The following is a 15,325-nucleotide window of genomic DNA, read 5'->3' on the forward strand; positions in this document are numbered from 1 at the left end:
TTTACCTTCATAAAACAAAAATACTACAACTACAGTATATATATATATATATATGGTAAATATTTGACAAGAAACACAGAGCCCTCCCATCTTACAACTCCCAGCATCAGTGAAAGTCACTATTACAAGTAACCAGACCACCACCTTGTGGTCATCAGGGTGAACTGCAACTGCCACCTAAAACTTAAATTAAAATGAGAATCCATGCTTTTTCCTAGAGGGCGTTCGTTGTAAACAATTTTCCAACTTTATTAAACCAACTTCAAATTTAAGAAGTAAAGACAATAAGTGGTAGTTAAAAATGTGCACACTGGAGAGAAAAGCAACAACAACCAGCAACGCCAGTGCATTCAAATGTCTCTTATTGCCGCTGAATCCAGGGTCCACAGCCAATAGGGTGGCTTTCGTTGGTCCGTAAGTGTGACTGCTACGTAAGTGCACGATGTTAGCCACATCAGGAATCATCCGCAACATTAATGATCCCAGGTTTGAGGTCAAAGTTCTCCGTGAGGATTGTTGGTCTCCTCCACTACTTCAGCATCCTCTGGTGTTTCTGAAAAAAAAAAAAAAAGTAATAATAACGAATAATTCAATTATTCACGTGGACATTAACACACTTTGAATTTACGATCAATCAACTCACCTGGTTGTGGGATTTGAACACACTCGTCGTCCTTTTCCTCGTAGCCAGGTAAACAGATACAAACGTAGCTGCCTTTAGTGTTAACACACTCCTGGTGCTCCTTCGTACACACCGACTCCGACTGGGAACACTCGTCGATATCTGAGGAAAAAAAGAAAAGCGTAATAATAAGGTTAAAAGCTCTGGCTTCAATGTTTAAGATTTAATGTGGGGTTTTTTCCCCAGGTTATTTAAGCACCTTCAATAACACCATCATAATTCTCCACATTTAAATACATAAAAAACCACGTTGTACAAGTAGACTTGAAGTTGCATAGATTTTCAATGTGCACTTAGCACCACCTTCGGGCCAAATACGGGAGCTACATGTTTAATGTCGAAAAACGGATTCCAAAAACTTGTTTTCTAACTACATCATCTCCAGTTTTACAAAAATGTGAATTTAGAAAATCTTGATTTTAAGTTTTTAAAATGTACAGACCAAAAAGAAAATCTAAATGCTTGAGCTCACAACCTTTGATTAAATTCATATTTTTGACATAGAACATAGATCTACACCTTGGTACGTAACACTGAAACTTCTATGTGTACTATGTTTGTACAAGTAGACTTGAAGTTGCATAGGTTTTCAATGTGCACTTAGCACCACCTGCGGGCCAAATATGGGAGCTACATGTTTAATGTTTTAAACGGATTTCAAAATTTGTTTTCTAACTAACTAAGCAAACAAATCAATAAAGTAATAATTCAGCTAACTACAGCATCTCCAGTTTTACAAAAATTACTCACAAATACTCACAACCTTTGATTAAATTCATATCTTGGACATTGGTACGTAACATTGAAACTTCTATATGTAACAGTCACTTGTTATTTTTAGACACACTCAAAACACCCGTGGTTCATGCATCACTACCTACCTGTGCAGCTGCCCTCCGCCTCCTGGTAACCACTGGCACAAGCCTTGCACTTATCAGCGCCTGCTCCGGTGCAGCCAGAGCAAACTCTGTCACAAGCTGTGGAGGATATGGAGAAAATATTATTGATGTTCATTTTCAAAACTTTACAATTTACCGTCGTTTAAGAACTATTAAAAACAAGAAATAATTAACCCGAGGTTGTCTTACTCTTGCAGGAGTAGGAGCCGTCTGTGTTGATGCAGAACTGATCTTCATTACACGGCGATGGGTCCTTGGAGCACTCGTCTACGTCTGCAGACAACCACACATAACAGTACGTTCAACCGTCATCTTTACTTTAATTTCTTCTTCACGCTCATTAGTGCATTTGTTTAAATAAAATGGCAGTAAATATTTGATTTTTTTTTAGGTATTATCGTGTAGTTCAACTTAGTATCGTGTACCAGTATCGTTACTTTATTTGAACATTTCCGGTGCTCGTACCGACACAAGCTTCCTGGTCGTCCTCCTCCCAGCCCTCTTTGCACTCATCGCAATCCTGATTGGTTGCTCCGGAGCAGGTCTTGCAAGACGAGTGACATTCTGTAGGAAGACACGAGGACAACGTTCAGGGAGTGTCTGTGAGTCCTCAGGCGTACGCCAGGGCGCGCTCACGCTGAAGTAACTAAAACGTACTGTATTTGAAGTCTATCGCTGCAGCGACCCCAACAGGCCTAATTTAGCCATGGGCCATTAAGATTCCCAGCTTATCACATAATTGTGCATATAATAGCATATTATAACTAAGCTAACTTAGCTTAGCAGTGGCGATAAAATATTCACGGCCGGTCACTTAAATTCACTTTAAAACAAATATTATATAAAAAATAGATTCAATATTTTTTAGATATTTACTGAATTTGATTGGTTTTAAATGAATAAATAGAATGATAATAATAGGCAAATGTTTCTTTCCTGAATGTAGAATCTGTGATCATTTGTACCTGTGCAAAGTGAAAAGGTTTCATTCCTGACTTCATTGAAGTAGCCGTCCCTGCAGTCCAGGCAGAACTCCCCCTTATAACCGTTATCACAGCTGCATTTCCCGGTCCCTCCTCGGGTTCCTTCACCATCACACTGCCCGTTTCCGTGACACCGGTAGCACAGCTGCATTTCCCGGTCCCTCCTCGGGGTCCTTCACCATCACACTGCCCGTTTCCGTGACACGGATTCTCAGAACCCCCCACACAGGCTTGACAGAAAACCAAAAAAAATTAATTTGTGTTTTTATAATATTCTTTTAGAAATCATGGTATTTATTTTCCAGAATTATCTTGTTGAGAACAAAACTGCTGCCTCACCATTGCAGTCTGGTCCAAAAGTTCCCTTTGGACAGCACACTTTGATGCTTTCAATGCAGAACCACTTATGCAAATCAGGGTGTTTTGTTTTCCTGTAATGTAACAAAAAAAATAATAAAAATAAAAGAGTTAGATCGACTTTCCCATCAAACAGACATAAAGATAATAAAAAGGCGTCCGCCTGACAGTGTTTATAAAACTAAGCAAACAAATCAATAAAGTAATAATTCAGCTATCGCCCAGCGGTGCTACGGTGTTATTGCAGTTTCAAACACAGAGTGCGATAAGATAAGATCCCTTTACTGTCAAAATAATACAATAAAAACTCCAGTAGTTTCACAGAATAGAACATCACAGATCTGCTGCAGTAAAACTACAATAAAGAGACCAATCTGTGCACGTAATGACATGATAATCGATGAATCCATGAGAGTCAGAATAACATGCTGATATCATAACTCACTTCTTGAACCACCAGGTCTCAAATTTGTCCTCGTGTTCTTCCAACATGTGGTTACAGTCGAAGCTGCTGCTGTCACACAGGTCCTCTATAATCTCCATCAGACGAATCTCACTGCAAACAGACAAGACGGGTGACGTCGAGGACGTTACAGTCGGCATCATCAGTAGTTTAAGACATTTTTTTAATGTTCCTCCTGGTGGTCATGTTTTGCATTGAGGAAACATCTGTCCCTCAGGGTTGGACAGTAGACGTGTCACAGCTCCACTGCACACAGTGATGTTCCAAACCGCAAAAAAAAAACCCATCTGTTTTGTAGACTTAGACTTTCTTTATGGCCACTGCACAGAAATATAAAAAAAAACAGTGAGTCTGGCAACAAAATGATGTTGCTTAGCAACCGGAGTACACAGTTTACCCAAGTACAAAGGTTGTAGGCCATGACTAATTACTATATACATGTCTATATATATACAGTATATATATATATATATATATATACACAGTAGGTAGTGCATATGTATATATACATGTGGTGCAATAATGTAATAACATTTGCAGTAACATCATTTAGTGAAAGTCATTGTGAAATGAAAAATTATATGTCCAAAAGCTGAGTAACCGGTTACTTTGGCAAAAGCCAGTCTGACCATGTTGACATGTGTCAGTCAGTGGCAGTGTGACCTGCAGTAAGAAAAGAACAGGTTGGACCCTCTCACCTCGTCTCATATTTGGACAGTGTTCTCTCCTCCCAGGCTGTGTTACCTCCACCAAAGTTCTGCTTTGCTGTCCTTTCAAACCCCTAAAACAAAATTCAGTTGTTGATGTGCGAAGGAATTAAAAGTGAGACTGTCATGTCACAGAAGTGTATGACAACAAACGTGAACACACCGAGCTTGACTTACCTTGTTGAAGTTTTCAGTAATTTGCTTGCAAGTGTAACATGATGTTTTTGAATCTTTTTTGGCATAGCAGACTTGTAAAAATAAAACAAGCGTTAGACAAGACAACAGTCTAATCAATCGTAGCATTGAGCCTGTGAGCAGCATGTTCTACCAATTACTCTCGACCCAATATCAGGACGCACACACTAAATGGTTCGGACTCATCTACAAAATCGACACTTAGCATTTAATCTTGCTAAGTGTTATCTATGCAAAACAAATAAGAGTAGTATTTACATGCCGGTTGGCTAACAAAAAAAGCCCAACCGACTACTGTTTTCCGCGTCAGCTTCTGTTTCGAATTGTGGCTTGTGCGGATTAGTCAGGACCCTCTGTCAATCACATTTTAACCCAATCGAACACCGCCACGCGCGGGACAAAGAGCTTAGTCTGCACGTGGAAAATCTGGAAAAGTGAACATGTTAATTGTATAAGTAACTGATATTTTTATAAAATACTCATTTAATTAAAACGTTGAATAAAATAATAGAAATTGTTTATTTTATATGAAAAATATCGCTTGATTCACTTCCTGTTTTGACCGGAAGTGACACAACCTTTCTAGCTGTCATGGCGGAAAAGAGAGTTGTTTGGAGGCTTCCTCTGTTTTTGTTATTATTTTCAGTGGCTCTCTTGCATTTATTTGTATGTCCATTTACAAAGGTTGAAGAAAGCTTTAATTTGCAAGCAGTGCACGATATTTTGTATCACAGACTTGACATTGACAAGGTAAGAACGAGTCCAAGAGGATAAAGGTGCAGGGAAGATGCTAATTGTTTAGAACCCCAGTCTGTAACTTAATGTTTAATTACTTTTTTGAAATCGCTATATTCATACTTTACATCCAATGTACACAAGGGAAATCGCCTGATTATATTCTATAGCTCACAAACATTATCTGAAGACTTATTATAATTGCCCCTTTTATTCAGTGTTAATATTTAAAAATGTTTTGCTCCTCTTTTAGTACGACCACCATGAATTCCCTGGTGTGGTGCCAAGGACGTTTATTGGCCCTCTATTTCTCTCAATTTTCTCCTCCCCCGTTGTGTTTCTATCACTCCAGCTGGATATTCCAAAATTCTACACACAGCTCATAGGTAAACACGAGCATCACATTTTATTTTATTTACTTTTCATTTAATATCAATGTATAGTGGATGGATGGACAAATTGATTGATGGTGAATTGTGGTGTTTTGTGCAGTCCGTGCCTCCCTGGGATTTTGTGTTGTTGGTGCATTATGGCACATGCAAAAAGAGGTGAAGAGGCAGTTTGGTTCAACAGTCGCAGGACTCTTCTGTTTGATGTGTGTGTCACAGTTTCACCTGATGTTCTACAGCACCAGGACTCTCCCGAATGTATTTGCTCTACCACTAGGTACATTGCGTTTCATATGTTGACTACAAGCCTATATATTTGACTTTTACTTTGAGTAATATTTTACCTGTTAATTCTGTTCCCAGTGCTTGTTGCGTTTGCATCTTGGATGGCTCAGAAACAGGGCCGCTTCATCTGCCTCTCTGCTTTTGTCATTATTGTGTTCCGCTCGGAGCTCTGCATCTTCATGGGTCTCATGTTGTTGATGTCGTTGCTGAGCAAAAAGCTAGGAATTCTGCAGGTGCTTTACTATGCTGTTCCTGCTGGGATGTTATCACTTGGTCAGTGACAACAAAACAACATCAAAACAATATATATCTGTTTAGTTCCTTTATGTTTTCACATACTGTAATGTCTTTTTTGATTGTTATTCTCTTTTACAGCTCTAACTGTGGCCGTTGACACCTTCTTTTGGAGAACATTTCTGTGGCCTGAAGGTCAGGTTTTGTGGTACAACACTTTTCTCAACAAAAGTTCCAACTGGGGAATATCCTTTGAATTAGCACCTGTAGATGTCTATATGTGACTGTCCCAAGTGCTGTAGTATTTTTCACAAATTAAAATAATGTTTTCCTTGACTTATCCCTCTCCTAAACCTCCCCCTTCCTCTGGTATTTCTACTCCGTGCTGCCCCGTGCCCTCGGCTGCTCAATGCTCTTTATCCCACTGGGTCTTCTTGACAGAAGAATGAGAATCATTTCGCTTCCGACAATCGGCTTCATCCTCATCTACTCACTGCTGCCCCACAAGGAGCTGCGCTTCATCATATACACATTCCCAGTGCTTAGTTTGGTGGCCGCCCGAGGTTGTTCTTTTATGTGAGTAAAAGCAGAAAAATGATTTTAGAAAACTTTCAAAGGATTTCTGTTGAAATATGTGATCTCACCGCCAGCAACTCTGTCTGAAATAACTAGTTTCTTTTTATGTTTTATTTTAGTTTGGCCAACTACAAGAAATCCTGGATGTACAAGCTGGGCTCTGTTGTCGTAGTTGTCCAGCTGTTGACAAATGCAGCGTATTCTACTCTCTGCCTGTATATTTCCCATCACAATTACCCAGGAGGCCACGGGATGCTCCAGCTTCACAGGCTGTTGCCACCCACTGCAGGTCTGAATCACTTTAAGCTGTTATTTACTGACCTAATAGTCATTAAAATTCAATAAATTAAGCTGATGATGATGAGCTATGTTTACGTTTTTTCTCTCTGCATGAGACAGAAATGCCAAGTAAAATAAGCAATATAAATGTAAGATATGATCATTAATCTGGGAATTAAAGTATATGTATGTACTAATTGCATAGAAAATAAACTTTTATTTAACTACTGTATATATATCTATAATAAATGTATTTTTGCATCTTTTGTAGATGTTTTTGTTCACATTGACACTTACGCTGCTGAAACTGGAGTGACACGGTTCTTGGAGCTAAACAGACACTGGAGGTTCGTTTTTTTTTTTTTTGTTTGTTTTTGTTTTTTCAAATGTTGATTCCATCTCTGTTTTACATTAAATATTTTTTATGCTTCTGCCTGCCACTCTCCTCAGATACGACAAAAGGGAGGACGTAAATACCACAAGTCCAGAAGTCAGGACATACACACACTTACTCATGGAAGCTGACGTAAAAAAGCTACAGCTACTCCAGGACACCCACCAGCCTGTGGCATTCGTTGACGGTTACAGTAACCTCGCCTTTGACTTGTTTCACTTCCCTCCTGTCAGTGTGAAACTGCAGCGTAAAGTCGTGCTGATGGAGAGAAAGACTAAAGCTCAGGAAAACAAGTGACTTTTCGCTGACAAGTTGTCAGATTAAGAGTTTAGGGGTTTTTGACTGAATGTGAGTTAAAAGAAACAGTAGTAGTGATAATCACCGCTGCAGTTTTTGTTAAATAATGCATATTTTGTACAACTTTGTTTTAAACAGTGTAGATAAACCTTACTCCTTATAATTGTGCTGCCTTATTGCAGGCACCTATTATTGGCATAACAATTGTAAAACATTTTTACATAGCAAATTAAACACAAAAAAAGAAAAAGATATTGCATATGGAAAACCTTTATTTACAAATGACCACAAAATGTGCATGGTTCCAGTCTCAATGCTCAAAACATTTATCAAATTAAGTTCAGAAGTAATTTAATATAAAATGTACAGTACATCATTTTACTCAATAAACCCATAATTTAATTCCCCTGAACATAAACTTAAATTGTGCTTAAGAGAAACTGTAAATTCCAAACAAACTCATTATCCTTATTCTGAAAATACAGCAATTTTGTACATCTTATTAAAAACATTTCACAAGTAAAAATATCTATTTCTAAATGACAGTACCATAAGCCACAAATTCAACAATGAAAATTAAATAACATTAACTTAAAACATCTTTCAGTCACAGCATTTATTTTTGGACCATGTTTTCATTAAGAAAACAATTCTGCATCTATCACATCCGTAAGAGGAAAAAAAAAAAAAATCAAAGCATCCTGAATTGATCTGCGTAAATCTTAACAAAATATTTACAGCATTTTTGACCTGAAGTAGTTTTTGGATAAGGCACAAGGACAGAGTAGACACAGAAAACAAACATTGATTTACAAGCAAACACATTATCATCAAACCCCCGACAGCTAGAAAACCCCTCCCTTCCTGATGACACTTCTGGCTGAGACGTTTTTTTTATCACATCAGAGTGTTTTAACAGTAGTACACAGAATACAATAAAACCCCATCTGGTCTGTTCACTGAGACGCAGAATCAGTGTAGAAATTGATATTTTACATTATTCCTAGTAAGGACACCCCCCCGTCCCTCCCCACGACCCTCCCCACCCAATGCCCACCCCTTTTCACAGCTCTTCAACTTGGTCCTTAATAAAGGTTTTTTTTTTCAAGTTAATGCTCAATATTAAATCAGTACTGAAAATAGATCAAAGGGAGGTTGACCTTGAGGAACAACAGACCCTCTAAGTTTTCCAGTAAAGGCCTGGGCTGGTTAAGGGCACAGTTGACACTCGCTGTGCTGAACAGTGTCTCTGCTGGGATGATGCTGGGAGGGCAGCCAACGTAACGGGCAGCTACTTTAGCAAGATTGGGCCAAAGGAACTTTTTCAGGTTCCAGTAATCGAGGGGATCACAGCTTTGATCAAGGATGTCTTCCTCAAGGTACTCCAGCACTGCCAGCTCTGAGGACTTTGGCTTCTCTTCAGTTTTTATCTTTTGCCTGACGTCAGCCATCAGGGACCAAAGGCTCTCCTGGTTGGTATTAGGACTGGTGGATGATTCCGGGTTTTCGTTACAGCCGTTGGGCAGCAGAGGCTGGTCTGCATCTGAGGTAGAAGAGGACGAGTCCATCTCTCTGATTAGTTCTTGTCTACACTGCTCTGCTTCTTCTTCAGTGAACAATGACGTCTTGTATCGTGGGTCCAACATGGTGGCCCACATGTATCGTGGGTCCTGCAGTGTTCCTGACATTCTGCTCACCATGGCTTCTTTCAGAGACTTGAGCATGTTGTCGATGCCCACAGTCTCATCAAACAGCAGGTCTATCTTTCTGTTGAGGATGTGGATGAGTGGTATCACCTGACCCAGAGTGGCAGTGTGGCTGCTCATCTCCCTACAGGCAACCTCAAAAGGTTTTAGAGCATTGCAGAAAGACTGCATCACCTCCCATTGGTCGCAGCTGATCATTTCCCTGAAATTACACTCTATCGATATCTCGTCGATAGCTTTCTTCTGCTCTACGAGACGCTCTAGCATGAAGAAGGATGTCATCCATTTGGATGGTACATCCTGGATCAGCGGGTTCTCTGGCAGCTCGTGGACCCTCTGAAGCTCGGTCAATTTCTCCTTGGCCTTTGCTGAGCGGTGCACACGTTCACAGATCTTTCGTGCAATACTCAAGAGGTTCTGAACCATTCTCTGGCTCTTTATGGCTTCGCTAACAATGAGGTCTATAGTGTGTCCAAAACACTGCATGGTGACGTGGCCGTGGTCCTCCAACGTGTTTCTGATGGTAAAGTTATCAGTTACAGTGAAACCCTTTTTCAGCCCTGAGGACGTGATCCAAGAATCCCACAGAAACTCCAACTGCTTTGGGATGTCTTGCACATCTTGGTCACAGTCTATCTGAGAGACACTTAAGAGAGCGGAGCAGTGAAAATCCTGACTCTGGGGTCTGATACTTGACTCGTAAGTTGCCCAGTGAGCAGTAAGGGTCAGGTATTCTCTTGTCTGGCTGCTGACCCAAATACTAGTTGTGAAGTGGACAACACCACCTTCAGCCTCTTTTAGATGGGTCAACACAACATCCTTCACCCGTTCATACATATCTGGTATGGCAGTGCTGGTAAAGAAAGAAGAAGGTGGTAGAGAATACTGAGGCTGGAGGTACTCTAGCAGTCTGTTAAGTCCAGCATTCTCCACCAAGGCTGATGGCTGAAGATCTAGTGCGAGCATTTCTGCGATAAGCTTGGTGATTTTTTTGGCAATCGGGTGGTGTTCGTCAAACCTCTCAGGGCTCTGTTCTGCTTCATAAACAGCAGTGTCCATAAGCTCTTGTTTAACATGAATTTCAGCAGACGGCACATCACCTGAGATAGTATTGTTACTGTCAAGAACATGTCCATGAAACCTCTGCATGTGTCTAAAAAGGCAACTCGTGCCGAGGTTTGTAGTCTTTTTGCCTCTGCTAATTGTGCGGCTACAGTGCAAACAAACCACCTTTGTGGGATCAGCAGGTGATATGGAGAAATGGTTCCACAGTTTTGACGTCTTTTTACTTAAACCAGGCTGAGTTTGGGTTTTTTTCTCACTAGTTGGGCTGTCAGTTTCTTTGGTGGAAACTGCATCTGTTGCAGTGAGAGTGGTGTAGGGTTGTGGGGAGGAAGATTCCTTGTCATCTGTGCTTTTTTGGTTTTTGAGGACATCTGGGTGGCGTCTCATGAGATGTCTCATCAGACAGCTTGTACCAAAGTCGCCCCGTTTCCCTCGACTGATGACACACGGACAGTAACGGCACAGTGCTTTCAACTGATCGACTGGTGACACTATGAAATGGTGCCACACTTCAGATTTCACCCGTTTCATTATCTTTTTGTTTTGCTGGAAAACAGAGTGATCATGGTTTAGGCCGAGGCCCTCAGACTGGTCACATGGTGAGGAAGTCATGGGCACATCCTCTGTCTTTATTTTGAAAGAGAGGTTGAGGGAGGACTCTGGCCCTGAGTGTTGCATTATTTCCTCAGTTACCTGTTGAATATCCATGCTCTCCTCTAGGCTCTGGTGAAGTTCTTCTGATACCGTTTCTGGTGAGGAGGGAAAAACAGGCGAGTCTTTTTTAATTTCTGATAGATCCTGTAGAGTAGTGCGGGCCAGAAGTGAGGGTGGGTTTGTGTACGGTGGTGGGATGTGATTGCCCTGCCCGTTTTCTTCAATGACAACTTCTTTGTGGGCCCTCCACATGTGACGAATGAGGCAGCTTGTCCCCAGGTCTTTACCATTTTTACCTCTACTAAATTCATTCATGCAATGGATACATACTGCTTTGGAACTGTCAGCAGGAGAAAGGTAGAAGTGTTTCCATACGGCCGATCTGCGACGGGAACTGGAGCTTTTTGGAGTTCCAAGAAGGCGCTCAGGCCCTCCCTCTGACAAGTCTTCAAGGTTGTTTTCATTGGAATGGGAGGATGAGAGAATGCTGCCAACTGTGTCAATGTTGGCAAACTGTTCTAATTTTGGTTCAACATTGGGTAACACTTCTTTGGATGAGAGGTCTAAATTTTCAGCTGAGGAAGTGGACGGAGAAGTGTTCTTTGAGGCAGAATTAGTGATATTTGTCATGTCTCCATTTTTTGGTGAATTAGGCGAAGGAAGCATGAAAGAGGAGGTGAGAGGGCCACTTAGATTATTCAACGATGCGTCTGCTCCTTCCTGTAAAAGCACAGTAGGGTGAGCCCTTCGTACGTGCCTCATTAAACAACTTGTACTCAGGTCCTTCTCATTCTTACCCCGACTAAACTCTTTCATGCAGTATAAACAGATTGCTTTGGTACTGTCTCGTGGTGATATGCAAAAGTGATTCCATGCAGGAGATTTTTTTCTTGGGTTGTTTTGACTCCTCATGGATGATAAAAGGCTCTGAGTGACGGCATCCATGGCAACGTCATAAAGGGTTCCCGTGTATGGACTCAGTAAACTGCTATAATCATCGCCCTCTCGTGTTAAAAAAGGGCCGAATGAGCTGCCGAACGCAAGACTTTCATCTTCCGGTGTCTCCTTCAACTCATTTACATCATCCATCTCCACCTCATCTTCCTCCTCCTTGTTTGAATGTTTGCTTTGATTTTTACCATTTTCGTGGTTTTTATTCTCGGTTCTCTTCCGTATCAGTGTTTAGGTATTTGTTTGCAAGAGTAGGAGATGCCAGGTCAGTCTCTTTTGCTTCATCAGACTCCAAATGTTTTTCATCCTGAGAAGATAAATGGGGGGAAAGTGAGGAGTCTTTATCCAGTGTTGATGAGGAGCAGGCTTGTGAATTTGCATCGGCAGTGTCCCTAGGGTTAATGCTGTAGGATTTAAATACGTAGCCATCCTGGCCCTCAATTTTCAGACAGGCCCCCTTTGCCTCCAATTTTTTACTTTCATTTGCACCGTTAGATTTAGTGACCATATCCTCTTTCATGTGAAAGACTTCCTCCTCCCCCTCCATGGCAGCAGCCCAATGTTCACTGTAGTAGTAGGCAGGTCTGCTTTGTCAAACGTGGTCACTGACTTTAGGTGTACTCATTGATACAGCTGTTCTCATGCAGGTGTTGTAATGTGTGTGGGGCTCTCCAGGATGCAGGGTGCCTGCTTGTTGCTCTCCATTTATGACAAAAGTAGTTCCACTATACCACACATAACCTAGAGAAACAGAGGAGAAAAAAAAACACCATTACAATGAACAAAAAAAATCCCACAATACAGGTATTACAGGTATTGTACAACTACAGAGACCTCTGTACTGGGTTCATTTTGAGTCCTGAAACTGATGGATAAAGAACTGACTGTTGTTATCAGATGGCACCAGAAAAAGTTCAAGGTTTGGGTTTAAGGTTACCATAAACATCACATTTTGTAAGATAACTAGTAGATTCTTTCAGTGCAGTCATTAGTTAGCTAATATTTGATCTTAATCTTAACCTGATGATGATGTAAAAAAAATATTTAAATATGAGCACAATTCCCTAAATTATAAAAATGTATGCCTCTCTCTCTGTGTTATAAAACCTATTGACCTTTCTCACCAGATCATAATGTTATACACTGTTTTCTCCATTTCCACTGGTCAACAGAGCTCACATGTGTGGGTTTTAGTAAGGTGTTTGACTGGTGGATATCTGTTATTCATTTCCGGATAATTTAAGTCTGCAAAACAGGTTTGTAAAAATCAAATTCTGGTCAGATTTGGTTATTTTGCATTGATGATACAATGGTGTAACTTACTTTCATCTTCTACTTGTTAATCTGTTGGTTAGCCAAACCCACTCTTTATAACATGCAACAACAAACAGAGGAACTGGTACCATCTGGGAGTGGTCCTGTATTTGCATTGTGACCACCTCGGGGCATGTAGGTATTTTTTTTATTTTGCTAATTCAACACACAATAGGCAATGACACAACATTAATGTTTATGTTCAGCCAAATCAGAAGACCAAAGGCTCTAGGTTGATTTTAGACCCAAAGTGGTTTCAGCTGAACTTTTTATGAATTTCAGCAGTCATTGTTTATGTAGTGCATTTAAGTCTTTCAACTAGTGATCAAGCATGTTGCTTTTTCTATATTATATTGGTATAATGTTTTTTTCCCATCTGGTGAATGTTTGACCAGCATGTAAAAACAACTGTATGAGATAAGAGTTAAGGAATTGACTAATATGTAACGCCTGATCAAAGCAGAGAACAAAATAATTGATAAAATATTAGTAAACCAACAAATATAGACATCAAAACTAAAAAGGTAGTGAAATTATGTCAATCAATATTTAAAAAATGTAATTGACTATTACATTAATGTATGGATTTATGTTTTATTAATCCGTGTATTATTTTAGATAAGTTAACATTATTTAATAAAAAGTAATTCCACTTTAAATAATACTCAATACTCAAAACACTCAATTACACAGAAATATTCTGAATGGCAAATTATGCATCAAGGCAAAACGTATTGGCCATATATTAAACTATTTTTTTTTTCCTTTCATTGTACATAACGCATACGACACAATTTGTTGTTTGTTTCCACAGGCCTCATCAACTCAGATAACAGCCCGAGTACACAAGTACCACCCAACAGAACTCAACGAAACTATCAGAAATATCTACGCGGTAGACTGAATTATATCTAAATAATATTGCATTAACAAAGTGTGTACACGACCGGTTCTGTTTTACTGTAAGTAGGTAGCAAAATAAACAAGAAGTTTCGAACCATTTCCTAAATGATCACTTGACAGTTTTTCCGGGTTTAGCCTCAAGTCCTGTTCAGGAAGAGTCGAGAGGACAGAGGAAAATAGCCAACGCCGACTGCCCTTCATGTTCACGTTAATTCAAGTTTTGAAGTTGTCTTTATTACTGGGTTTAGTTGTAATATCGAATTAACAACACACAACACCCCACTGAACTTAATTGACCCTCACACCCACATATATTTACTGATATATTCAACAACTGCCTACAGTTACCGCGACGCCGTCAGTAAACACCACGGTGGCTAAACTGATGCTAAGTTTGTTAGCCGCATGGCTAATAAACACATTAAAACAACACTCAGGTGTAGCGGTTGCTACGCATGGATTTATAGCGGGTCAATATTAGAGCTACTGTAACTTATGTGGCTGGTTTATTACTGTAGTGTTGACCCCACTGAAGCGTCGAGACCATTTCGGACCGCACCACCTCTGCTAGCTGGTTAGCTGCCAGCTAGGCCACACACACAGGACATTGAAGCTAACCTGGTGAGGCAGAACCCAGCCGTTGTAAGACGAACCACACGGGATCCGAATCAGACCAGCGCTTCCTACGATGTCCTATTCGCACAAAATCATCCCCGGACGGGTGTGTTATCAGAGAATACTTACTGTGTACTGTGGCGATGCAATCCCTGTGTTTTGGCCCCTCGAACGGTTATATTTGAGACATTTGATTGATCCGGAGCGGGGTTCACTTTAGTTGCTTTTGTCTTCTGGTTTGCTAGCACTTCACGTTCGGCCGAAGCAGCTCCACGCAGCGTCAGACGGAAGGAACATGTTTTAATGATGTCACTGCGCGTAGGGTCTCCAGTGTGACGAGGGAAGAGGTCATAAATGTACAAGGCAGCAGAATCCTACATAACACCCAGTTGCCTGTTCGGATATATTATTTTAAACGGAACGACTTCAATTGTAAGAAATAATTCGATATTAATGTTCTCATCAATTACAGAGTATGTTATCAATAATTTATAAACTACTTCAATGGTAATACTCGTAATACTAACAGTAATAATAATACTATGAATACAGTCTTTGCAGAATATGCAAACAATCGTTAAAACATTGTTGTATTTTGGTTTAGTTTTGCATTATTTTAGGCTGCAGCTGAGGATTATTTTA

General features: G+C 40.2%; 3 protein-coding genes across 4 annotated transcripts; 1 reads left to right on the forward strand and 2 right to left on the reverse strand.

The window, feature by feature from the left end:
* Positions 1 to 224: 224 nt before the first annotated feature.
* Positions 225 to 4,623, reverse strand: creld2 (cysteine-rich with EGF-like domains 2). Of its 2 annotated transcripts, none has more exons than XM_025057274.1 (11): positions 4,269 to 4,623; positions 4,083 to 4,165; positions 3,367 to 3,477; positions 2,904 to 2,995; positions 2,770 to 2,794; positions 2,547 to 2,698; positions 2,047 to 2,145; positions 1,771 to 1,854; positions 1,564 to 1,659; positions 644 to 784; positions 225 to 553 (listed from the first exon to the last, which is right to left on the reverse strand). In XM_025057274.1, the coding sequence occupies exons 1-11, from the start codon at positions 4,410 to 4,412 to the stop codon at positions 495 to 497; spliced, it is 1,086 nt and encodes a 361-aa protein (XP_024913042.1). In that variant the 5' UTR covers positions 4,413 to 4,623; the 3' UTR covers positions 225 to 494. The 2 variants fall into 2 exon arrangements, with proteins under 2 accessions (XP_024913042.1, XP_008314121.1); XM_008315899.3 differs by having other exon boundaries at positions 2,547 to 2,672; positions 2,744 to 2,794; positions 4,269 to 4,622.
* A 219-nt stretch (positions 4,624 to 4,842) lies between these two features.
* On the forward strand, positions 4,843 to 8,166 carry alg12 (ALG12 alpha-1,6-mannosyltransferase). The gene is made up of 9 exons (XM_008315898.3): positions 4,843 to 5,036; positions 5,275 to 5,407; positions 5,514 to 5,687; positions 5,774 to 5,968; positions 6,071 to 6,174; positions 6,282 to 6,505; positions 6,625 to 6,794; positions 7,056 to 7,131; positions 7,235 to 8,166. Exons 1-9 carry the CDS (start codon positions 4,878 to 4,880, stop codon positions 7,473 to 7,475), a joined length of 1,476 nt encoding a protein of 491 aa, XP_008314120.1. The 5' UTR covers positions 4,843 to 4,877; the 3' UTR covers positions 7,476 to 8,166.
* zbed4 (zinc finger, BED-type containing 4) lies at positions 7,725 to 15,166 on the reverse strand. The gene is made up of 3 exons (XM_025057155.1): positions 14,813 to 15,166; positions 12,057 to 12,592; positions 7,725 to 12,010 (listed from the first exon to the last, which is right to left on the reverse strand). The coding sequence occupies exons 2-3, from the start codon at positions 12,396 to 12,398 to the stop codon at positions 8,603 to 8,605; spliced, it is 3,750 nt and encodes a 1,249-aa protein (XP_024912923.1). The 5' UTR covers positions 12,399 to 12,592; positions 14,813 to 15,166; the 3' UTR covers positions 7,725 to 8,602.
* Between the last annotated feature and the right edge of the window lie 159 nt (positions 15,167 to 15,325).

The sequence above is a fragment of the Cynoglossus semilaevis genome, chromosome 8, assembly GCF_000523025.1.
Source record: "Cynoglossus semilaevis isolate Cse_v1.0 chromosome 8, Cse_v1.0, whole genome shotgun sequence".
In the NCBI taxonomy this organism is placed as follows: domain Eukaryota; kingdom Metazoa; phylum Chordata; class Actinopteri; order Pleuronectiformes; family Cynoglossidae; genus Cynoglossus; species Cynoglossus semilaevis.